The sequence below is a fragment of the Myotis yumanensis genome, unplaced genomic scaffold (assembly GCF_028538775.1).
Source record: "Myotis yumanensis isolate MYYU_CA2020_CCGP unplaced genomic scaffold, mMyoYum1.0.hap1 SCAF_6, whole genome shotgun sequence".
Taxonomy (NCBI): Eukaryota; Metazoa; Chordata; class Mammalia; order Chiroptera; family Vespertilionidae; genus Myotis; species Myotis yumanensis.
The window spans coordinates 52,351,748-52,376,541 of record NW_027223757.1 but is presented as its reverse complement, the minus strand read 5'-3'; the positions used below and the strand labels follow the sequence as shown (position 1 = coordinate 52,376,541).

General features: G+C 38.0%; 1 protein-coding gene and 1 non-coding gene across 2 annotated transcripts in view; one reads left to right on the top strand and one right to left on the bottom strand.

The window, feature by feature from the left end:
- RNGTT (RNA guanylyltransferase and 5'-phosphatase) overlaps window positions 1-24,794 on the bottom strand; it is a 201,488-nt gene that overhangs the window by 157,242 nt on the left and 19,452 nt on the right. The window contains exons 5-8 of the mRNA XM_070418106.1: window positions 15,689-15,764; window positions 13,566-13,806; window positions 13,056-13,165; window positions 11,210-11,311 (exon numbers count right to left, since the gene is read on the bottom strand). Coding sequence (XP_070274207.1) covers window positions 11,210-11,311; window positions 13,056-13,165; window positions 13,566-13,806; window positions 15,689-15,764 — 529 coding nt within the window. The remainder of the gene's footprint in view (window positions 1-11,209; window positions 11,312-13,055; window positions 13,166-13,565; window positions 13,807-15,688; window positions 15,765-24,794) is intronic.
- LOC139013421 (U4 spliceosomal RNA) lies at window positions 1,549-1,685 on the top strand. Its single transcript, XR_011472055.1, has one exon. It is a non-coding gene; the product is annotated as a U4 spliceosomal RNA (small nuclear RNA).

Below are 24,794 nucleotides of genomic sequence, written 5' to 3'. Positions count from 1 at the left end.
ATACATTACTTTTATAATGGGGAATATTTTTAAAGATACTATCATTTCTTCATTATTACAAGACCAGAATCACAAGACAAAAAAAGACATTTTTACTGAAATGTATATCAAGTCCAAGTTAGAAAAAGTCTCAACTACCAATAATGGAAGGTATAGACATCAATGATCTTGACCTAATTAAGAGGATTTGAAAAACCTCCAGGATAATAGGAATATAGAAATATTGTTAAAAAAAAAAAAAGAAATATTGTTATCCATTGCATAAATCAGGTATTAAATTCCAATACTGGTAAACAAATTTCATTAAATCTACCAGTTCTGTAGATAAAAAGACTGTTGGTTATTTTGGTTTCTTTTACATTAAGTAGCACCATTCATAATGAGAATAGAGAATATCTTATCAGACTTTAAAGTGTGAAATCAAGTGATATATCCATTTGTACTAATTAGCATGAATATTACCGGTTATGCTTTTTAGAACTTCATAGCCACACACAAATTAAATATGAAAAATAGAGTGTCCTCTTAGGTGTTCTTCCATCAGAGAGGGGAATGGCATATCGATTATTCAGATTTACATTGGTCTGAAATAAAATTTAAATGCCACTTAAATTGATTTGGGCAGCACTTATATATCAAAGGGGTGGAAAGATGTGAAAAAAAATTATTTTTATAAAATAGTCAGTATTCATAAGAAGAAAATCTCTAAAGAAATATTCCAAAAGTTGTTTTATTTTACATTTGCCTCTGACATGGCTGACTACTTTCAATTTTCTTTTGTATAAAGCAAACACTCTTTTTAAAAAAATCAATTACAATTCTTGCAATGTCTCACCAATTCACAAAGAGGAACGGATTTGTTTTCTCTCTTTTACCCTGTTGGGGAGCACACGAGACTTGGTTGGAAAGTTTGTAAGGAGGACATTCTGAGAAAAAGGGAAGTGTGTGGAAAGCCGCCTGCCCTGTTTATCAGAATTCTGACTTAGGGGAGTGCCGAAGGCGGTGCCCCTAATTATTCCTTGACCTTTCCAAATAAGTCTGTGCACGTGCAGACCCCCACGTGTTTACTGGAATCCTTATCTTTGGGTGTCCTTGCTTAAAGGACACTACAAACACATGTGTCCTCCCAAAATTACTTGCCCTACTGATTGTATCTAAAAGATAAACTTTATCTCAAACTGCTGTTACAATAAAAGCCTAACAAGGCAGGCGATGGAGGCTGTCTGGTTCCTTTAGCAGGCAGTCCCTTAGCCCTCTCTTTCACAGCAAACGTTGTGTCAGAGTAATCCATTCATCCGTCATCCAGGGTCTGCTGGTTAGCCCCAGCATTACCCAACCTAGTACCTGCCATTGCTATAATCACACATACTGGACTACAAGTGAGTAAATAACCAGTTCTTAAAGTATCATGGAATTGTGCTGCTTACTTTGCTACTATCTACTTTTATAATTGAAGCAAGTAGTTTATTTTCTGGATTCTGGCTCCTCAGATGTCTCCATAAAAACTCTGTCTCCCTAGAACAGTATAAAAACTAAATTTTTTTTTTCAGCTTTGCACAGTGGCAGTATCATTGCCAATGAGGTTTATCCGAGGCACGGTTATTGCTAATTAAAAAAAAAAAAAACTAAATATTTTTCCAGGTATAATTTTATGCAATAGTGAGTTTCTAAATATTAGATATGATGTTATAGCTATAATTAATATTTACCAGTAAATAAGATAGGAAATAAGATATTTAATACCAATATTCAGTCAGAGTTCTTATGTTATATATCATAAGGAACTATTTGCTTTGAAAAATAGAGCTAAATAGAAATTTATATTTGCACTGATCTCTTCCCTCATGTGGAGTTGAAAAACAACTAAGTGAACAAGTCTAAATTAAAACAGTATATGCATTACTTAATTGATCATAATTTGACTTACTCATTCTGTTCCTAATTGCATAAAAAAGTTTGGATTTTGTACTCCACTGAAAATTATTCCAGAGACATCTAAAACCTCTTTAATATTCCACTCAATATGTAAGATTTTTCTAGTCTAGCGTCTCTTTACCTTATCCACCCTATTCCTGTCTGAACATTCAGCTCCCGTCATTAGAATAAGTATCTGCTGCAAACATAATTAATGAGATACATATCAAGGGATCCAAGTAAGCTACTAACTACCTGAACATTATATAAATCAAGCAGCCTGTTATAACGAAGGCATGGGGCATGATTTAATGAAAGGAGGGAAAAGGCTTAATTTACCTCTTAAATTTATGTATTTAGTGAATTACTTAAATTAAAAAAAAAAATCTTGTCAAAGCACCAGGAATTAGCGATAACTTACAATCAATGAGGGAAAGACATTTCAACTTTCTAATTTACTTAAATTTTAAAACAAAATGTCTTATATTAAGCTTATGTTTTCCTACCTTAAGCTCACTTTTACACTTTCTTATAAAGAAAAGAAAAACATTTGAGATGTAAATATAGTCTTTTAAGGAGAATGTTTTCAATCAACTTTATAAGTTGACAAACTGTCTTATCTTTATAAGTTGACAAACTATAACCCAAGGGTCAAATCTGACTGCTACCTGTTTTTGTAAATGAAGTTTTATTAGAACACAGTTATGCTCCTTTGTTTATATAAGAGCAGCAGAATATAGCTGCTTTTGTGTTATAATGGCAGCACTAAATAGTTGAGACAGAGACCACCTGGCCCACAAAACCTAAAATACTTACTATCTGCCCCTTACAGAAGACATATGCTAAACCCTGGATTAGACAAAAAACTTAAAGCTGGGGATTCTGTCTTCAGCACTACTAATCCATTCAGTACCTGACATAGAGCTGGAGGTAACAAGTTTTCAATATAATTTCTGGATTAATGAACAAAAGAGATTCCCGGACCAAAATTCAGGAAGAATCGATCTGTCTACAATTCCCTCCAAGAAGCATTATACAAATATATCTTGCTTACTTAAACAGATGTGTTATAAAATCTGACTTTAACTTAGATTTTCATAAGTGCCTAAGTAGCTTTTCTTCAATTCCTGAAATAATTTACCTTGCATATTTAGTTTGGTTTTTGTTTTTTTAAGTAGGGTATGTCTATATACATATGTGTATTTTATTTATATATATATGTATATATATGTGAATATATATGTATATATATTTATATGTATATGTATTTACATATATATGTGTATATATATGTGTGTGTGTGTGTGAATATAAGTATATGAAGGTGCAAATCAGTAGCTACCTTTTACTGAGTATCCACTGAATGCTAATTGCTCTTAATTGATTACTTCATTGAATCCTTTTATAACAACTCTATGGAGATAACAGATCATCCCTACCTACTATAAATCCAAACAAATAAAAGTTCTTTCTTTTTTTAAATTTATCTGTATTGTTGAAAGTATTACAGATGTTCCCTTTTTTACCCCCACTGACCCGCTCCCACCTCGCACTCCCACCCCAGGCCTTCACCACACTAAAGTTCTTGCTTAAATCTCTCTAGCTTTAAATTCTGCCCTACTATATCCTTTTTATTAAATTATGTGTTTTTTATTTTTCTAAATGGTTTATATTTTTGTTTAGAAAGTAAATGTGACATAGAGTTGTAATTTTTTACATTTCAAAGTTTTCATAACCACAATAAGTGTTTCCATTTATTTTATTCAAAGACATTAGCAGCTTTACAATGACTAATCCAATTGAATCAGTATTTACTGAGGACATATTTAGGCAATGGGGACATAGTGTTTAAAAAGACAAAATTCCCAGCCCTCAAAAGGAGCTTACTCATATGGTTATCAATTCATTACAGCGCTTTTGCTTGTCTATTACAAATTATTCCTATAGCCTTCCATTTTTCCTATGTCAAACAAAGTCTGAGTTATTATCGCTTATTTCACTATTTGCATTACAATAGTAGTTATAAAAAATAATTTGGTTCTTAACCTAATGATTCAGAAACAGCTGAAATTAAATATATACTATCTAATCTCTAGATTAAAAAGAAAAATTAAAACAATTTGTGAGATTAATTCTAAAATTTCTACGAGGCTCTAAATCTTCACCACTTTCACATGGAAGCTGAATTAATTTTGAATGAATAGATTTTGAAGACTGATCATTTCTTTTTTTCATGAAGGGTGATTTATTCCTTTTTTAAAATATATTTTTTTTTGCCAAAACCGGTTTGGCTCAGTGGATAGAGCGTCAGCCTGAGGACTGAAAGGTCCCGGGTTCGAATCCGGTCAAGGGCATGTACCTGGGTTGCGGGCACATCCCCAGTAGGAGATGTGCAGGAGGCGGCTGATCGATGTTTCTCTCTCATTGATGTTTCTAACTCTCTATCTCTCTCCCTTCCTCTCTGTAAAAAATCAATAAAATATATATATATATTTTTTTTTTATTGATTTCAGAGAGGAAGGAAAAGGGACAGAGAAATGGAAACATCAGTGATGAAAGAGAATCATTAATCAGCTGCCTACTGCATGCCCCCTACTAGGGATTGAGTCCGCAACCTGGGCATGTGCTCTGACAGGAAATCAACCATGACCTCCAGTTTCACAGGCTGATGCTCAACCACTTAGCCACACCAGCCAGGCTGACTGTTTCTTTTCACTGCATAACAAAATCTACTAATAAACTAAGTACATAGAGAAATTCTATCATAAAAGTTCTAATTATCTTTACCCAGAATATTATACAGAATATGTGAAAAAGCAGTATTTCAGAATTACAAGACAGTTCAATTCCAACTGTATCCACAGTACCTTTATTATCACTTCTCCTGGTAATGCATTTACACCCATGAGGTCCCTCCTTCTGTATCTCCTCTATGACCAGTGTAGATTATCTTTCTAGATTCTATGAGTCAAGCTATATGTAGTCCCTAGATATATCAAACTATATGATGTTTGATTACATATTGTATTCTTTCAGCTAATCACTTTCTTTATTAGTCCCTCCCACAGTAATTTACTTATTCATTCACTCAGTCATTTATTCAATTACTCGTTACATATCTTTGTTGCATTCTTGAAAGGAGAGAAGAGAAAAATAAACAGTAGCTATCTTTTACAGGGCCTAATGTATGCTAAGCAGTTTTCTAATTGCTTTAAATGAATTACCTCATTTAAGCCTTTTACAACTTTATAAGAGTAACAGATTTTCCCTATCCATATATACAAAAAAGCTTAAGTGTCCAACTGTCCAACTGATAGCTATGATGCACACTGACCACCAGGGGGCAGACACTCAACACAGGAGCTGCCGAGCTGCAGTGACTTGGCAGCTGTGGTTCTCGGGTGACACACCCAGAACCAGAGAGGAGGGAGCCAGATTCCAGGGTGCATCACCCGAGAACCACCCTCTCGCAATCCAGGACCCCTCAGGGGATGTCAGAGAGCCGGTTTCAGCCCGATCCCTGCAGGCCACCGATGCACAAATCCGTGCACCAGGCCTCTAGTCTTATTTAAATGTTCTAGATACACAAACAAAAGGAAAGACCTCTGATTCATTTTTAAGAGACTAGCATAATCTTCCTATCAAAACCACACAAAGATAATACAAAAATTAGACCAATCTCACTTATAAACATAAATGCAAAACGTATCACATTGAATCCAACATCATACTAGAAAAAAGATAGTTCAACTTCAGAAAACTATCAGTATACTATACTAAGTGAATTAATAGATTATAGCGAAAACTCATGACTTATTTCAACAAATGGTAAAATGCACGATAAAATTCAATGATGATAAAAATTCTTAGCAAACCAGGAATACATAGTAATTTTCTTAACCAGATAAAGGCTATGTAGTAAAAACCAACAGCAGCCCTAATCAGTTTGGCTCAGTGGATAGAGCGTCAGCCTGCAGACTCAAGGGTCCCAGGTTCGATTTCAGTCAGGGGCATGTACCTTGGTTGCGGGCACAACCCCAGTAGGGAGTGTGCAGGAGGCAGCTGATCGATGTTTCTCTCTCATTGATGTTTCTAACTCTCTATCTCTCTCCTTCTCCCTTCCTCTCTGTAAAAAATCAATAAAAAATATTTTTAAAAAAACAACCTACAGCAAATAGCATACTTAATACTAAAACAGAAAATCATTCCCACTGAAGGTAAAAACATGACAATACCCAATAACATATAATTTCACATTGTCTAGAAGTCCTATTATCATAATACACATGTAAGTATGCACGCACACACATACACTAATTATGACTGAATAAAAATAGAAATATTTTCAGGAAATATATTCTACATAGCAAATACAATAAATTCTATAGTCACACTATTAGAATTTATAAGAGGGTTCAGCAAGATTGCTAGTACAATATCAACATGCACAAATAACTAAGTGTCATACTAGAGCAGGGGTCCTCAAACTTTTTAAACAGGGGGCCAGTTCACTGTCCCTCAGACCACTGGAGGGCCGGACTATAGTTTAAAAAAAAACTATGAACAAATTCCTATACACACTGCACATATCTTATTTTGAAGTAAAAAAACAAAACGGAAACAAATACAATATTTGTATTTGCATGTGGCCCGCGGGCCGTAGTTTGAGGACCCCTGTACTAGAGTATGAAGCCATTTACCATGGTGAGATGGTATGTCCAAATTCAAAGCAATGAACCTTCTTTGACTTTAGTAGGTACTAGAATTTTCCACTTGATTTTCCAAAAAAATAATTTCAAAGTTTATTATACAGCCACCTTTCAGGACCACATGCAAATAATCAGTTAATTACAACATCAAAACACAGGTTCTTTTTTAAAAATTTAGTAAAAGACATGCCACATCTCTACACTGAAAATGACTTAAATAAGTGGAGGAAAATACCATGTTCCTGGGTTAGAACACTCAGTACTGTTAAATGACCATTTCCCCCAAACTGATCTCTAGATTTGAAGCAAATCAAATCTACATCTCACATAAATGTTTTACTCCCAGAATAAAGCACCCTAAGACAGAGTGGGTATTCAAATAAATACTTGGAGTCTTCCTTTTGGTTTTGGTAGAGCGTGGTTCTGTAGTAAATGAGATATTTCCATTATCAGTCAAACACATATTGGCTCAAATTACTTCAGTTAATCATTTAAGGGTCTAATAGTACTAAGACACAGATGAAACGGGGTATACAACAGCACAGGAGGGAAAATAAACAAAAGGAAGATGGCAAAATACAACTGACAAATTTTGCAGACTTTATTATTTTGCCCAAAGTTTGCCATGATCACAGCCTTGGATACTATGGAGAAGGCAATGTAGAAAGTAAAGAATATTTATAATATGAAACTCATCAGATCAAAACTCTGCCTCACCCCCAAATCCCCAAGCCATTTTGTAGTACAAAGCCTAGAGATAGGCACTTTTCCTCTTAACCTTTTCTTTTTCTTTTTTTTCACTCTTTCTTCACTCAAAGAAGTAGGTAATAAACCCATCTGTTAAGACACTGTAGCCCTAGCTGGTTTGTCTCAGTGGATAGAACGTTGACCTGAGGATTGAAGGGTCCCGGGTTCAATTCCGGTCAAGGGCACATGCCCAGGTTGCAGGCTCAATCCCCAGTGTGGGGTGTGCAGGAGGCAGCCGATCAATGATTCTCTCTCATCACTGATGTTTCTATCTCTCTCTACCTCTCCCTTCCTCTCTAAAATCAATAAAAATATATTATTTAAAAAAAGACATTGTTACATATCTATTAAAAATATGCATCTCAAGAAAACTCAACTTAGGCTGATCCTTACTACCAATTTAATAGATTCTGAAATTAAATATTATTTCAACATTCTGAAAATAAGCAGTGAAACTAATTTTTACTTATTCTGCAAAAATACATATGCCCAGGGAAGAGGGCATAAAGAGGCAAGGCATTCATATCCTATATATCTGAATCTTTAACTATATCTATCCATGCTTATAGATTCATCCATGTAGAATGAATACTCCTAGAAGAACATAAGGCAAACTTAAATTTTTAATTTTATTTCTCTATACTGTTTGAATTTTTTATCATACATTTATATTAGTTTTCTGAAGCTAGTTCACTTTTAAAGTAACTTCAAAATACTCTGAACAGCCCGGCCAGTGTGGTTCAGTGGTTGAGCATCAACCCATGCACCAAGAGTTCACTGGTTCGCTTCCTGGGTTGCAGGCTCCATCCCCAGTAGGGGGCATGCAGGAGGCAGCCAATCAATGTTTCTATCTCTCTCCCTCTCCCTTCCTTTCTCTAAAAAAGATCAATAAAAAATATAAATGAATAAATACTGTGAACAAATGAGCATCTATATGTAAATATATAAAAAATATATGTAAGACATACTTCATTTGAACTCACTACACCAAGCATTAATATTAAAACAATAACTATACCCAAAAGAATAAAGTCTCGCCCTAACTGGTTTGGCTCAGTGGATAGAGCGTCAGCCTGCGGACTCAAGGGTCCCAGGTTCGCTTCCGGTCAAGGGCATGTGCCTTGGTTGCGGGCACATACCCAGTGGGGAGTGTGCAGGAGGCAGCTGATCAATTTTTCTAACTCTCTATCCCTCTCCCTTCCTCTCTGTAAAAAAACCAATAAAATATATATTACAAAAAAAAAAAAAAAAGAATAAAGTCTCAATACCACAATGATAGTAGTGATGATAAATCTTTAGGTGATAAAATGACTATTTTTATTTTCTTCTTTTTGTTATTTTCTGAATTTAATGAATTTTGTTATCTACAAAATAAAATTTTTAAAAAGCTAAAAATTACTAAGTTGAAGAGACTTTACAACAAATGAAATGAAAGAAAATGTGATGATATATTCCCAACTGATAAAAATATAATTACAGCCCTAACCGGTTTGGCTCAGTGGATGGAGCGTTGGCCTGCGGACTCAAGGGTCCCAGATTCGATTTCAGTCAGGGGCATGTACCTTGGTTGAGGGCACATCCCTAGTGGGGAGTGTGCAGGAAGCAGCTGATCGATGTTTCTCTCTCATCGATGTTTCTAACTCTCTATCCCTCTCCCTTCCTCTCTGTAAAAAATCAATAAAATATATTTAAAAAAAATATATATATATATATATATACATATATATATATAATTACTAGAAAGCATATCATGTTGAAATATCATTATATTATTATTATAATCAAGTTGTATCTGCCCCTCTACATATCTCCATATGTATCTTTTTATTTTTTAATCCTCACCTGAGGATATTTTTCCATTATTTTTAGAGAGAGTGGAAGGGATTGAGAAAGACAGAGAAAGAGAAAAACATCGATGTGACAGAGAGACATCAACCCTGGGTCAATGCTCTAGCCACCGAGCCAAATCCGCCAGGGCCATATGACTCTTCAAGGTCACCACCAATTAAATGTAGATGAAAAAAGGAGAATACAAAAAGTATAAATGCCACGTTGACATTCAAAAACTGCTCATAAAAATTAAATGCAATCTATATCATCTTCAAAATAACATCTAAAAATTAAAATATAAAAGCAGGATCTTAAAGATATATCTACACTCCCCTTTTTATTGCAGCATTATTCACAATAGCAAAGATACGAAAACAACCTAAATGTCCATCAACAGATAAACAGACAAAGAAGACATGGTATACAGCACCCCCCTTTATCCAGGGGGCAATAGGTTCCAAGACCCCCTGTGGATGCCTGAAACCACAAATATCACCAAACCCTATATGTACTATGCTTTTTTCCTATATATACATACCTATGATAAAAGTTAATTTATAAATTAGACAGACATTAACAATAAATATTAATAAGATAAATACTGTATATCGCTTATACATGAAATCTGAAAAAGCCAAAATCATAGAAACAGATACTAGAATGGTGGTTACCAGAGACTGAAAGGGTGATGGAAATGGGGAGATGTTGGCAAAATTCCAGTTGTAAGACAAATAAGTTCTGGTGATCTAATGTACAGTATGGTGGTTATAGTTTCTAATACTATATTATACACTTGCTAAGACAGTAGATCTTAAATTTTCTCATCACAAAAAAGAAATGGTGATTATGTTAAGTGATGGAGGTGTTAGCTAATGCTATGACAGTAATCATTTTACAATATATAAGTACATCAAATCAACATATTGTACACTTTAAATTACCCAAGATATGTCGATTATACCTCAATAAAGCTAGGGGAAAAACTAAAATATATGTGCACTCTTAATTATTCTAAAACATTTTTCTTTGTTATGAAAAAGTTAATAGGACTCCTACATTAATATCTGAAAAATAATTATTTCGACTATCAATAACCAATTGCTAAATGAAGATTTACTAAATACATATAGATATCAAAGCTGTAAAAATATGGATTATAAAACAGAAAGAAAGAGTTAAATATTATTGAGGAAACACAAAACTTATATTAATATTTTAAAACTTAGGAATATGAAATTTGAAACTAAGCTTTGTTGTAAGAATACAGCCTAAAGAGTGTATAAAATTACAAAAAGAATTAGCAAGGATTAAAAGAAAATGAAAAACCTATTCAAAGAAATAAAATATAGAATGAATCAGGGAGAGCTGGTAATATTTAGATTATAAACTGACAGCACATCTGTTAATTTTTTTTGTTTTGTTTTTATTAATCCTCAGCCGAGGATATTATTCCACTGACTTTTAGAAAGGAAGGGAAGGGGAGAAACAGAGAGAGAAACATCAATATGAGAGAAGCATCGATTGGTTGACCCCTGGCACATGCCCCAAACCAGACCAGGGTTCAAGCCCTCAACTGAGGTACATGCCCTTAACCAGAAACGAGCTCAGAACCCTTCAGTCCTCAGGCTGATGCTCTATCCACTGAGCCAAATCAGCTAGGGCACATCTGTTAATTTTAGGAGTTCCCAGGAACCATTAAAGACAAGGTGGGCACCAGATATACCAAACAGCACAATATTATCAAGGGAAAAAACACTTCCAAACTTAAATTTGGTATGGATTTATGTTAAACTAACAGAACTCTGAAAGCAAAAATTTAGCAGAATGAGAATATTACATAGCTAAGAATATTAGCAAAAGAAAAACTACCCAAAATTTGAAACATGCCTTATTTTGTTGTTCAAGTCAGAAATTCACACTCCCCAGAGTGCAAACCTTCTCTAACAACAAAGCAATTTTCTTCAAGCATTAGGGTTACTTGTATGACTATTTCTAGAAGTAGAACTTACCGAGTACCATCTGCTTTCCAGCTTACTTTATATGGATTCTGCTCTAAAAGTTTAATATTTTGCTTGTCCATGGAAACAGGCTGTGCTCCAGGGAATCCAGACCTTAAAAAAGAATATTTTATTGTTATGGCTGGTATCCATAGAAAGCACTGCATGTCTGAAACCAACCTCACAAGTCACATGTTCATACAATGTTCTCCCTATCATGAGATTAATGTCAATTGGAAAAATACTAGATTTCACAAGAATACTAACAAACGGTTATCATTTTCTTAACATTTTAGAACATAAGTTATCAAGATTCTAATTGCCACTACTATACCTATTGGGCTAATTCTATATAATAAAGAGGTAATATGCAAATTGACCATCACTCCAACACACAAGATGGCCACCACAAGATGGCCTGCAGGGGAGGGCAGTTGGGGGGACCCAGGCCTGCAGGGGAGAGCAGTTGGGGGTGACCAGGCCTGCAGGGGAGGGCAGTTGGGGGGGACCAGGCCTTCAGGGAAGGGCAGTTGGGGGAACCAGGCATGCAGGGGAGGGCAATTGGGGGCGACCAGGCTGGCAGGGGAGGGCAGTTGGGGGCGACCAGGCCTGCAGGAGAGGGCAGTTAGGTATGGCAAGGCTGGCAAGGGAGGGCAGTTAGGAGTGACCGGGTCAGCAGGGGAGGGCAGTTGGGGGCAACCAGGCCAGCAGGAGAGGGCAGTTGGGGGTGACTAGCCCTGCAGGGAAGGGCAATTAGGGGCACTTGGGCCGGCAGGAGAGCAGTTAGGCATCGATCAGGCTGTCAGGGGAGTGGTCAGGCTGGCAGGCAGAAACGGTTAGGGGCAATCAGGCAGGCAGACGAGCGGTTGGGAGCCAGCAGTCCGATTGTGAGAGGGATGTCTGACTGCCCGTTTAGGCCTGATCCCTGCAGGCAGTCAGACATCCCTCGAGGGGTCCCAGGTTGGACAGGGTGCAGGCTGGGCTGAGGGACACACACTCCCTGCCCTGCACAAATTTCGTGCACCAGACCTCTAGTTTTTAAATATACACATGATCTAAGTAGTAAAACAGGTACATTTACAAGTCTTTTAAATCAGGAAGAAGTTTAAATCTTGCTTTAGTTATTCTACATTATTCTAGACCCCATATTGCTCCATCATGACACTGCCAGCTTGGCCTAACTGTACAGGGTTGGCAAGTTTCTCCCCAAAAGATGCCCAGAAGTGACAAAACAGGAGAAATGTAGATCAAGATTAAAGGACTCTGGCAAGGGTTTAACACAACACTAAAACCAGTATTACTTCATCATCATTTTCATCTTTTATTTAAAATTATTTCTAGGTGATGGATCTGTATATACCAGTCAAAAAGTTACTTATAATAGGAATTTTTAGGCTGATAATCCTGTTTCATCATGTCCCAGCTATATTATAATTTTCAGCATTAGACAGCAACGATCAACAGAAATGTTCACAGACCAAGATCAGAGAGCAAGAGATAAGAGCAGTGACTTCTCTCCTGAATTCTACTGAAATATGGGCATATTCAATTTTTATGTCTTCTCTCTTAATACAATAAGGGCAACCCAAACATTAATCTGCAACAGTAGATTCAAACATACAAAACATTTTATACTATAGTAACTTTCTAATCCTGTAGAAAGACATGTGAGTCAACTAATTTTTGACTCAACTGTCTATTACACTGCTTGTCTTGAGAAAAACTCTTAAATCTTTGTAAGCACTCTATGTAAAAATACAAATTTCAAGAAGCAAAGAAACTATGTTAACGTTTGCTTCAATGTTAAGTGTTGCAAAGTAAGAATAAATTTTATTTAAAACAGTAAAATATTTATTACCCTTCCCAGCCACAGAATTGACGACACTTCTGCTGTACTTCTCCTAACTTCGGTTGAGTTGTTACTTGAGTTACACCTTTAACCGTTATACCTTCTAAGAAAATAGCACCCTTAAAATAAAAGGAAAATGTTTTATTAGAGTTCAAATACATTTATGAAGATTAGAATGAGAGACAGATAATTTTATAAAGCATTTGTAAAATTTTCACTAAATATTTAATTGGAATTTCATAATACTCTGCAAAGAAATAGTAAATTCTGAGTCCAATGTATAAGAGATCTTTGGTTTACCTAAGAAACAAAAACAGGATGAATTTACATAACAAACTTTTCTTGTAGAAAAGGCAAGGAGTAATGGCTATCAAGAATCTTTATAAATAACTAGAATGAAATAACCTCACATATCTAGTAAAAGAAAATAGTCAACATTCCATTTTCATAAATCTCATGAAGATTTTCATAAATCTGATGAAGAAAAAAGGTAAAGACTATAATATTTTTATTCATTACCAGTTTTAACCGTTCTTTTCTCCTTTTGCCAAAGGAGGCGCTTGACCCAGGTTCTGGTTCTTTCTTTCCATCCTCATCCTCATCTTCCTCTTCATCATCCTCAAAACACCAATCTGGCAATACAGGTGGGGCTGGTGCTTCCTCTATATCACCATAGCGACGAAAAAGTTCTTTCAAATAATCACCCTTATAAATTCCTGGTGGTCTTGCTTGAGCAAAAGTGGCAACTGCTGCTTCAATACTATGGAAAACAAACACCATGCAATTTCCTCACTACTCTCCATTTATGCAGATTTTTCAAAACTTATCTATAATAATAAAAGCACAATATGCTAATTAGACCAAACGTCCTTCTGGATGACCTTCCGGATGAAGCCAGGGCTGTGAGGGAAGCCAGGGTCCCGGGTGCCTGCCAGCGGCCAGAGGGAAGCCCAAGTCCCAGGTGCCAGAGGGAAGCTGGTGTCAGCAGCCGGGGAAAGGAAGGCCTACTCTTGCACGAATTTCGTGCATTGGGCCTCTAGTTTATTATATTTAAGGCACCATACGATTTATAAAGGACAAATCAGTCCCACTCTTAAGGCTTTCAATCTATTAAGGGACAAATTCATTCTGAAACAGTTTGAACATAAGGTACATTGATAATTCCTAACTCTAGAAGTAAATTGCAATGAGTGTATAGAAGAGACCTGTATTAAGTCTATGAAGAATTTAAATAAAGCTTTAAAGGTTGAGGTCTCTGACTGAGGTTTCCTGACTCTTAAGGAAAAATGTCAAAGAAATTTGAAGAGCAGTATCAATAAAAGTTAAAAAGCATGCTGGTTTTTCAGGAACTTTCAACAAACCCAGTTAATATGAGCATAAGTCATCAGAGAAAGGTTAAGCATAGGCTGAATCTGACACAGGATTCTGAGGTTATTGTATAGAGCAGCAATTTTCAACCCATGTGCCGTAAGAATTTTTAAAACATGCAAATACCTATTTAGTCAGGACAAAGACATCTTTTCCCTTAGATTGTTAAATTTAAAAAATGACAACAGCCAACACAACAATAGCCATTCAGTGTGAATGAATCAAAATTATTCCTGTTTTTGTCAGATTGGCAAAAAATATATTTTTTGGTATGCTGCAGAATTTTAGTCATTAGTTTGTGTGCCATGAGATGAAAAGGTGGAAAATCGCTGGTGTAGAACATCTGAAAGGCCAGAAAGGCTGCCCTAGAAGTGCATGCAGAAGAGAACCACTGAGGATGCATGACAGGGAAATAAAACATACAATCTGATGTGTACTTCTGCTGATTATATTCAGAGAAGGACCTACTGTGTGGAAGGCTTTGTAAACAAAATAATAACCCTCAATCAGTAAATGAGGAAATTAATATCCCATTCTCTCAGGAATTTTTGAGTAACTAACATTCTAATGTCTCGAGATTTAAAAAGGTATTTCACTAAAATAAAAACATGCTGATTGGTTTAAATAGTAACACTGTCCCCAAAATAACTTCTCTACAAAATCTTCTGTTTTTCCTAGTACTTAACAGCTATAAAAAGGTACTATTAAAAATTATAAAAAAAAACAACAGCAGGAACTTCCAAAGGTGAATATGAACACAAAATATTGGAAGAATTTGTGTCTCATAAGAGAAAAACATCTGGAAAAGAAAATACATAGAATATGGGGTCCATGAGCACTCAACTAAAATGCTACTTAGTAGAAAAACACCAATGAATGGTATTCTAAAGATTAACCAAACTAAAATGAAAAAAAATTCAAACTATATTAATCATGACTTCACCAAAGATTTGGCAATATAAAGCGCTAAAACTAAAAAAAAAAAATGAATGAGCCCGGCAGTGTGGCTCAGTTGGCTGAGCAATGTCCCAAGCACCAAGAGGTTGCTGGTTCCATTCCTGGTCAGGGTACATGCCCAGGTTGCAAGCTCAATCCCCAGTAAGGAGCATGCAGGAGGCAGCCGATTGATGTTTCTCGTCAATGTTTCTAACTCTCTCTCTCTCCTTTCCTTTCTCTCTAAAAAAAATCAATAAAAACATATTTTTTTGAAATCAATGAAATTTTTTTATCCATTACTAAATATGTCTCCTCCCATTATTACAAGAAACAAATACCTCCAATCCATTTTCTCCACCAAAAAGGCACATATGAGGAAACCGGTACGATTGAAGCCATGGGTACAATGAACACCTAGAAAATAAAGTAGCATTGTTTTAAATTTTTTTCACTTCAGAAGCCACATTTTACTTTAAAACTCCAATCTGCAATCAAAACATTTCAATCATTTTATAAAATATCTACATTTTAAAAAACTCAGCCTCTCTTATAATTATTACTAACTTGTCAGTTGAAGTTGCTTAGAATCTAATTTATAGCACTAGCTAGAAGTTTAAATGTAATACATATTGATTTATTATAAGGTACTGATTTATTAGTTACAAATTATCTCTAGATCTAAAGACTTCTCTTAACACAAAGATTTCAAGCATTTTAAATAAGGAGGCATTTTCAAGCACACAACTCTAAGGGGACACACACACACACACACACCCCTGACTGAATACAGAAAATAACTGATATACACTAAAAATAAAACTACTTTGAAGTTCTCTAGAAACCATCTGACTGTATCTTTATATTACGTTATAATCTTTCAAAAAAAACTTTTAGAAGAAAACCTGCTGAGAAAAAAAATTTCTTTTTCTTAAACCTTTTTTCAGGACATATTTGAGATCAGTGTGATCCTACCTCTATGTTCTGAAAAGCTGCAAATGAGCTTCATAAATTCTAAAAATAATTGCATTTTTAAGTCATTTTAACTACTTTGAACAAGTAATAATAACAGGTTGATGGACATTACCAACATGACAACTTTATTGTCAGGGTTAACTCACTCTCCTGCAAACCTCAAAATAAAGGCTTTCCTGTAATTTCTGTTTAATGGTAGGCTACCCGGGTATTTAAGACTATGTCTTTTTACTTATTTTTTAAATATATTTTTATTGATTTCAGAGAGGAAGGGAGAGGGAAAGAGAGATAGAAACATAGAAAGGATAATTGATTGGCTGCCTCTTGCACAACCCCTACTGGGTATCAAGCCAGAAACCCGGGTATGTGCCCTGACCAGGAATCGAATCATGACCTTCTGGTTCATAGATCAATGCTCAATCACTGAGTCACACCAACCGAGCTATGTCTTTCTTTTTAATGTTACCTTTTACAAACTACTCTTCTCCGTGGATACAAAGCATCCTGTGACTTAGTCAATGGCCCTGGCAGGGTAGCTCAGTTGGTTGGAGTGTCGTCCTGTACACCAAAAGATTCCTGGTTTAATTCCTGGTCAGGAGCCATACAGGAGGCAACCAATCAATGTTTCTCTCATATCTACTGTCTTTTCTCTCATCCTCTCTCTAAAAATCAATGAAAACATATCCTTGAATGAGAAATTTAAAAAAACTTAGTCAATAAACAATGCTCAATCAACAAGGATACAAAGAAACTGCAGACAGTAGGAGAAATTTGTACAAATGTAAATTTATAAATCAAAAATAGCATTTTAAATGAATGAGAATGGATAGAGCATGGAATAGGATAAAAAAGTAATGCCAAATGCAGTTGAAGACAGTGAGAGGATCAAAATCCTGAAGAAATTTGTGCATCATACTAAAGAAATAATAAGGGCAATGGGGTGATATTAGAGAATTTTAAGCATGGCAATAAAATTATCAAGTTTCAGATAATCACTCCAATGGTAGCTCATCAGAAGATATAGAGAAAGCAACAATGAAGCAAGAAAACCAATAAGGAAGCCATCTCAGTAGTTAATGTGTGAGACAAGCGTCTGAGTTACAAAGGTCATAGTGATGGAGATAAGGAGGAAAGGCAGACTGAAGACACATTTAAGGTAGAATCTGCATTCTGAGGGGTAAATGACTGTCAATATTGAGAGGAAAGACTTTAAAGGAGTCTTTGTTTCCTGACTTGGGTGACTAATTGGGCAGTGGCACCATTTACTAGGTTAGGAAGTACAGGAGTTTACATCATACTACAGCCAAGGCAATGAGTAAGTACATACATTTGGACATGCTGCATTTAAGGTTCTTATAGGACTTAGAAGTATTTGTAAATAAAGGTAAAGAGCTTCACAGAAAGGTCTGGCTGAAGTTGTAGATTCAAGAATAAGCAATATATAGTCAACTATGGAAGGGGTCTATGGTGTGGATAAGATTGCTAAGAATAGGTATCCTAAATATAAAAACCCTGGGTCCATCACATCCACAACGACTGGGAGGCTTGACCAACCAGAAGTCAGTCCTGCAGTCAGCGCTGGGTTGCCGTGGCTACCCAGCACTGACTATTATGGCTGCAGGCATGGTGACCCAGCACTGACTGCTGAGGGGGCTGCGAATCAGGCCGAGAGAGGCCTGAAGAGAGAAGCAGGGTCTGATCCGTAGCCTCTGTGGAAGCTGTTGATCAGCACTTGCCTCTTTCTCTCCTGGCCCAGCCAGCAGCTGTGTCTCCATTTCTCTCCAGGCCTCCACTGGGGCTGCTGATCAGTCCTGCCTTTCTGATCAGGCCCTGTTGATAGGCCCAGAGATGCTGACTGGCATAGAAACCAACCAATCAGAACCAAATCTGGGTCAACAGTGAAGAGCCAATGGCTGCCTAGGAGGCAAAGCTTTTGACACTGACTAGCATATAAACTGACCAATCAGAACCAAATCTGGGTCAACCGTGAGGAGCCAATGGCTGGCTAGGAGGCGGAGCTTTTGACGCTGACTGGCATAGAAACCGACCAATCAGAACCAAATTGGCCGGCAGAGGAGGGCAGTTGGGGGCAAGATCAGGCCTGCAGGGGAGGGCAGTTGGGGGCAAGATCAGACCTGCAGGGGAGGGCAGTTGGGGGTGATCAGGCAGGCAGGGAAGGGAAGTTGGGGGTGAGATCAGGCCGGCAGAGGAGAGCAGTTGGGGGCGAGATCAGGCTGGCAGGGGAGGGCTGTTGGGAGCAAGATCAGGCCGGCAGGGAAGGGCAGTTGGGGGCAACCAGGCCGACAGGGGAGGGCAGTTGGGGAGAACAGGCCTGCAGGGAAGGGCAGTTAGGGGCCATCAGGCCAGAAGGGGAGGGCAGTTGGGGGCAAGATCAGGCCAGCAGGGGAGGGTAATTGGGGGTGAGATCAGGCTGGCAGGGGAGGGCCATTGGGAAAAGATCAGGCCAGCAGGGGAGGGCAGTTGGGGCAATCAGGCTGGCAGGGGAGGGCAGTTGCGGGGGACCAGACTTGCAGCAGAGGGCAGTTGGAGGCAACCAGGCTGGCAGGGGAGGGCAGTTGGGGGCGACCAGGCTGACAGGGGAGGGCAATTGGAAGTGAGATCAGGCTGGCAGGGGAAGGCAGTTGGGGGCAAGATCAGGCTGGCAGGGGAGCAGTTAGGTGTTAATCAGGCCGGCAGGGGAGCAGTTAGGGGGCAATCAGGCAGGCAGGCAGGCGAGCAGTTAGGAGCCAGCAGTCCTGGATTGTGAAAGGAGTGTCCAACTGCCGGTTTAGGCCCGGTCCCATAGGGGTCCCAGATTGGAGAGGGTGCAGGCTGGGCTGAGGGACACCTCCCCCAGTGCACGAATTTCATGAACCAGGTCTCTAGTATAAAATAAGAGAAGAAAATTAAGGATTAAATATGAGGAAAACCAACCTTTCAAGAATAAGTGGGGGGTGGGGAGCAACCATAAACAAAGATTAAAAATGAACTGTTATGGTGTCAGAAAACAAAGAAAAAAGGAAGATTCAAGACATTAGAGCTTGGCTGTTTAAATGTCACATAATGCTTAGAACTGAAAGTCGTGATTTAAGAGTGCAGAGGCAGGACTCCAGATTGCAAGAAAGTGAATAAGAATAAAGTATCAATCTTTCAAAAAGTCAGGAGGAGAAATATACAACAGAAAGAAAGGGATAGTTTGGGGAGGTGGGGGCTTTGGAGGGGCTTTTTTGCAGAAATAGTAGTGTAGTACCTATAATAATAAAAGCATTATATGCTAATTAGACCAGACAGTCAAACGTCCTTCCAGACAAAGCCACAGCGGCTGCAAGGGCCGAGGGCCGAGGGCCGAGGGCAGGCAACTATGGCAGCTGGCAGCAGCAGCAGCAGGGTGATGGGGGCAGCGCCTTCCCATTTGGCCCAGTCGCCTCCCGCAGAGAAGCAGGCCTAAGCCATCAGTAGGACATCCCCTGAGGACTCCTAGACTGTGAGAGGGGCAGGGAAGGCTGAGGGGCCCTTCTCCCCGCCCCGCCCCCACAGTGCATGAATTTTTGCGCACCAGGCCTCTAGTTTAATATGAGAGGCTTAAATATGTTTACAGGCTGAAAGGACCTAGTTAAATCACAGAGGTTGACAATATAGAGAACAAGGTCATAACTGAAATGAAGTTTCTGAAGGGAAAAAGTAAAGAGGTCAGCCCTAAATAGAAAAAGAACCCTCTTAGAAGTACATGGCTATAATAATGAAATTCTATAAATTCCATCATCCTCCACTGCTTTGTAAGAAAGGAGAATTCAAAAAAGTTACAATAACATTAGCTGTAAACAGACTTTTATTCAATATGTATCTTAACCCAACATGTAAATTTCCCTTCTGCTTTATATTTCAGACCAATTTAAGCAGCAAACATTCTAATTTGAGGTATGTTATCACCTAAACCACTACTATTTTTGGCCCTAAGTTTTACTCAAGCAAGATTAAATGTTTTTTATGAACAGGAAATATAAGAATAATTGCCAATTAAATGATTAAGTCATGCGACAATATATAATTTAAGAAAGTACAATTGCTCTTTTAATACTTTGTTGTGAAAATACATAAAGTTTTAGTGTTACTGACAAATCTCTACCCCCCAAAAAAGGAAGATTATGCATGTAATGTAAAATAATTCCATTATTTGAGTATCCTACAAGCTTAGTCTGATATGTCTTCAATGTTAAAAAGGAAAGATTTTAGCCCTGGCCGGGTGGCTCAGTTATTTGGAGCACTGTCCCGTGCAACAAAAGGTTGCAGGTTCAATTTCCTAGTCAGGCACATAATGGAGGCAATTGACGGATGTTTCTCTCTCACATTGATGTTTCTCTCTCTCTCTCCCTTCCTCTCTCTCTCTACAAGTCAATGAGAACATCCTTGGTTGAGGATTTTAAAAAAGAAAAGATTTCTGTTTTCCTCAATTCATTATGAGAACAGGTCCATCTAGTGGCAAGTAAAAAGCACAGTTTAAAATCTAAAGATTAGCTCACTGTTAACTATTACAAATTAATTTCTTATTCAATTTGTCTTCATTTTCTAGGTAAGCTAAGAATTATGAAATAGCACTGGCCAGTTTGGTTCAGTAGATGGAGCGTCGGCCTGCAGACTGAAGGGTCCCAGGTTCGATTCCAGCCAAGGGCACATGCCTGGGTTGTGGGCTCGATCCCCAGTAGGGGGCGTGCAGGAGGCAGCCAATCAGTGATTCTCTCTCATCATTGATGTTCTATCTCTCTATCCCTCTCCCTTCCTCTCTAAAATCAATAAAAACATATTTTTAAAAAAGAATGAAATAAATTCATAGAGCATTTCCAAAATTATTAACACTAATCTACACATTAAGGGAAAACTGTGTTTTTTAAAATCAAATCAAGAGAAGAAACAATCTCCCCAATAAAAGGAGAAAAAGATAAAATATACGTACTGAATATATAAGTATAAATTAGAAAGAGGTGACTTACAAAGGGCTAGTGGCAATATATCTTTAAATAAAGCCTGATCTCAATATACACAATTTCCTTTCTATCTCAACAGTAAGATACTGTAAATTATTTTTTTTAGGATCAAAAAACTTATCTGATCAGTCTAAATCAGTGGTTTTCCACTGGAAGCACTTTTGCTCTATCCCCCACCCCATCCAAGAACACCTGACAGTATCAGGAGACATTTTTAATTGTCACAACTAGCAGGGGATAAGGCCAGGGATTCTGTTAAACATCCAATGCACAGGAGAGTCCCCCAAAATAAAGCATTATCCAGTACAAAGTGTCAATAGTTCTGAGGTTGAGACCTGATCCAAATGAGCAACAAAAATGAAAACATTAAAAAGAAACAAATAATTAAGAACTTGTAATGTGTCAAGTTATCTTACTTTTATTTAATAAAAAGATTTTTATAAAAATAACCGTGTGCTACTCATGAAAATACATATTCAAAGTTGTCACATGTATTTATAACTAGAAACATGAAAATTACAGGCATTAATTAAGTTCTATATCTATTATGCATAGTCTACCTTTTACTAAGAAATCGGGTGCTTCTCTTTTAACACAAAACAGATTTTTTAATTTCTCCAGCTCACAAATTTCTTATTCTAAAAGTAACTATTTTTATTCCTGTGCATGCAAACAAGTGCACTATAGCTACATAATCTCGTTTGTAATTATAATTTCAAAACAGCTCTAAAAAAATAAGATTTTTGGTAAACTGGGGACAGAACTTAACCTGAACTGATATGACATTACTTAGTCTATTTGTCCCACTTGGTGTGAATATTCGTATTTTACCTGCAAAAATGTTAGTTTAAAAGCTGTCTAACACCCAGACTGTCTCTAAGTACTATTTTCCACTAAAGAGAACTCAGAAACCAGACCCCTTAAAGAAATAACTGATCCCACATCTAGAAAACATCTTGTGCCAGAAAATAAGGAAACCATCAATGGGGTGATATCAAAAGGATACAGAAACCAGCTTAAAGGGGCTCCCTCTGGCCTAGGAAGAAGCAATCTATATACATAAAAGGCTAAGTGACCGACCATCCGACTGTCCGACCAGCTGGTACATATGACGCACATTGACAATTTAAAAATAAATATTGACTCGCACAGATGCGACACATATAAAGCTCTCACTGGTGCCAGTGTAGACAGAGTAGGAAAATTCCTACTTGAACCCATTTTCGGACATGGTCAGTTATGTTGCTGTCACTCAAGTTCGAAAGGGCGTGTGATGTTAAAGTTGTAAATACTTCATCACAAGGGAAATTAGTCAAGCATTCTGAAAGTGTTTCTACTCTTAATGTGGTATACAGGGAGATATTAGAATAAGTTTAATCAATTTATCAGTCATTGTTTTCGTCAATGTTGTTTTTATATCATGTTTTTGTTGTTTTTATATCATGTTTTTGTTTTTATATGTCTTTGTTGTTATGTTGTTATTGTTTATTTATTAAGTTATATATTATTTTCACATACATTTTACTAATTTTCCTTCATCTGACACTTCTATTATAGAGAAAGGGCGAATAGAGATATTAAAATATTTCTTCTAATTAATTTTCCTTCAATGTGCACAGATCTGTGCACCAGGGCCTCTGGTATAGACATAAGAATAAATATTGACAGCAACTAATTTAAGTACGTCAACTATATAAAAAATACAGTTCATACAGATTCTCAAAAAAAATAATTAATCAGTCACTGCTGGACATTGCTAAGATGCCAACTCACTATTCTGAAAATCCTAATATATAAAAAGCCAGGGGCCGTCACAACCGAAACCACCGAAACAAATGGACGGACGACAGAACAGCAGACTGTGTGGGGCAACCAGGCCGGCAGGGGGGTTAGTGAGGGATGACCAAACAACTGAACAGCAGGCTGCGTGGGGAGACCAGGCCAGCAGGGGGGCAGTTGGGGGTGACCAGGCCAGCAAGGGGGGCAGTGAGGGGCAACCAGGCTGGCCGGGGGGGGGGAGCAGTTAGGGGCAACCAGGCCAGCAGATGGGGCAGTTAGAGGCAACCAGGCCAGCATAGGGGGCAGTTGGGGGTGACTAGGCAGGCAGGGGAGGCAGTTGGGGGCGACCAGGCCAGGGGGGGGCACTTGGGGGCGACCAGGCTGGCAGGGGAAGGGCAGTTGGAGGCGACCAGGCCGGCAGGCAGGTGAGCAATTAGGAGCCAGTGGTCCCAGATTTTGAGAGGGATGTCCGACTGCCAGTTATGTGAATATTAGTCTATTTGTCCCACTTGGTGTTAATATTCGTATGTTTACCTGCAAAAAAAAAATCCTGGGGATGGGGCCTAAACCAGCAGTCGGACATCCCCTGAGGGGTCTCGGATTGGAGAGGGTGCAGGCTGGGCTGAGGGGACCCCCCGCCCATGCATGAATTTTGTGCACCAGGCCTCTAGTTAAGAAATAAAAGGAAAGAATGAAATATTTAACTTGCCTTTCCTGTACAAACTGCATTTCAGGATAACCAAGGAATAGTTCCTTACTAAAGAATTCCAGTTAATACATGAATGAGAGAATGAGAAAAATCATTTTGCAACCCCTAGTGAAATACTGGATTAAGGCAACAATCAGCAATGGATACTAAAATCATTAGGTAAAAGAAAGATGAAGAACTTTATAAGAGGAATCAAGCTGCCGCCACCTGAACCCACTTATTCATCTTAGTACCAGTGAAAGTGATGTGTTTCCAGATGCGGCTTGTAAGAAAGTAATACAACATACTCTATGAAATATTCTTGTCTAGAACCCTAAAACTGAATACAATTATGTCTATAGATTCAACTACCAACTTATAAGACAAAGAGGAGATAAAGAAACAAGTTAACTGACACCATGAGGAAGCAATAGGAAAATCCAGATTATGAAATACTAGAGGCCTGGTGCACTAGAGGTCCAGTGGGGTCCTTTGGCCTGTGGGATCGGGCTGAAACCAGCTCTCTGACATCTCCCAGGGGGTCCCAATTGCGAGAGGGCGCAGGCCAGGCTGAGGGACCACATCGGTGCACGATCGGGGCCAGGGAGAGACACAGGTTGGCCAGCTGGGGAGGGACTGCTGGAGGCCTGCAGGGCGTGTCCGGCCCGTCCCAATCTGCCAGACCCCAGCAGCAAGCTAACCTAGTGGTCGAAGCGTCAACCCCCTGGTGATCAGTGCACGTCATAGCGACTGGTCAACGGGTCAACTATCTGCCCTCTGGTGATCAGTACACATCATAGTGAGCAGTTGAGCAGCCTTAACGTATCATTAGCATACTACTCTTTGATTGGTTGAACGAACGACTAGATGATCGGACACTTAGCATATTAGGCCTGTATTGTATAGGATTTTACAGGACAAACAACCTGATTCTCCAACAAACTGATGGCATTAAAAAAAGAGAATCAAAGAGGCAAGAGACATAACTACAAAGTGCAATATATAGATACTGTTGGAGCTTGG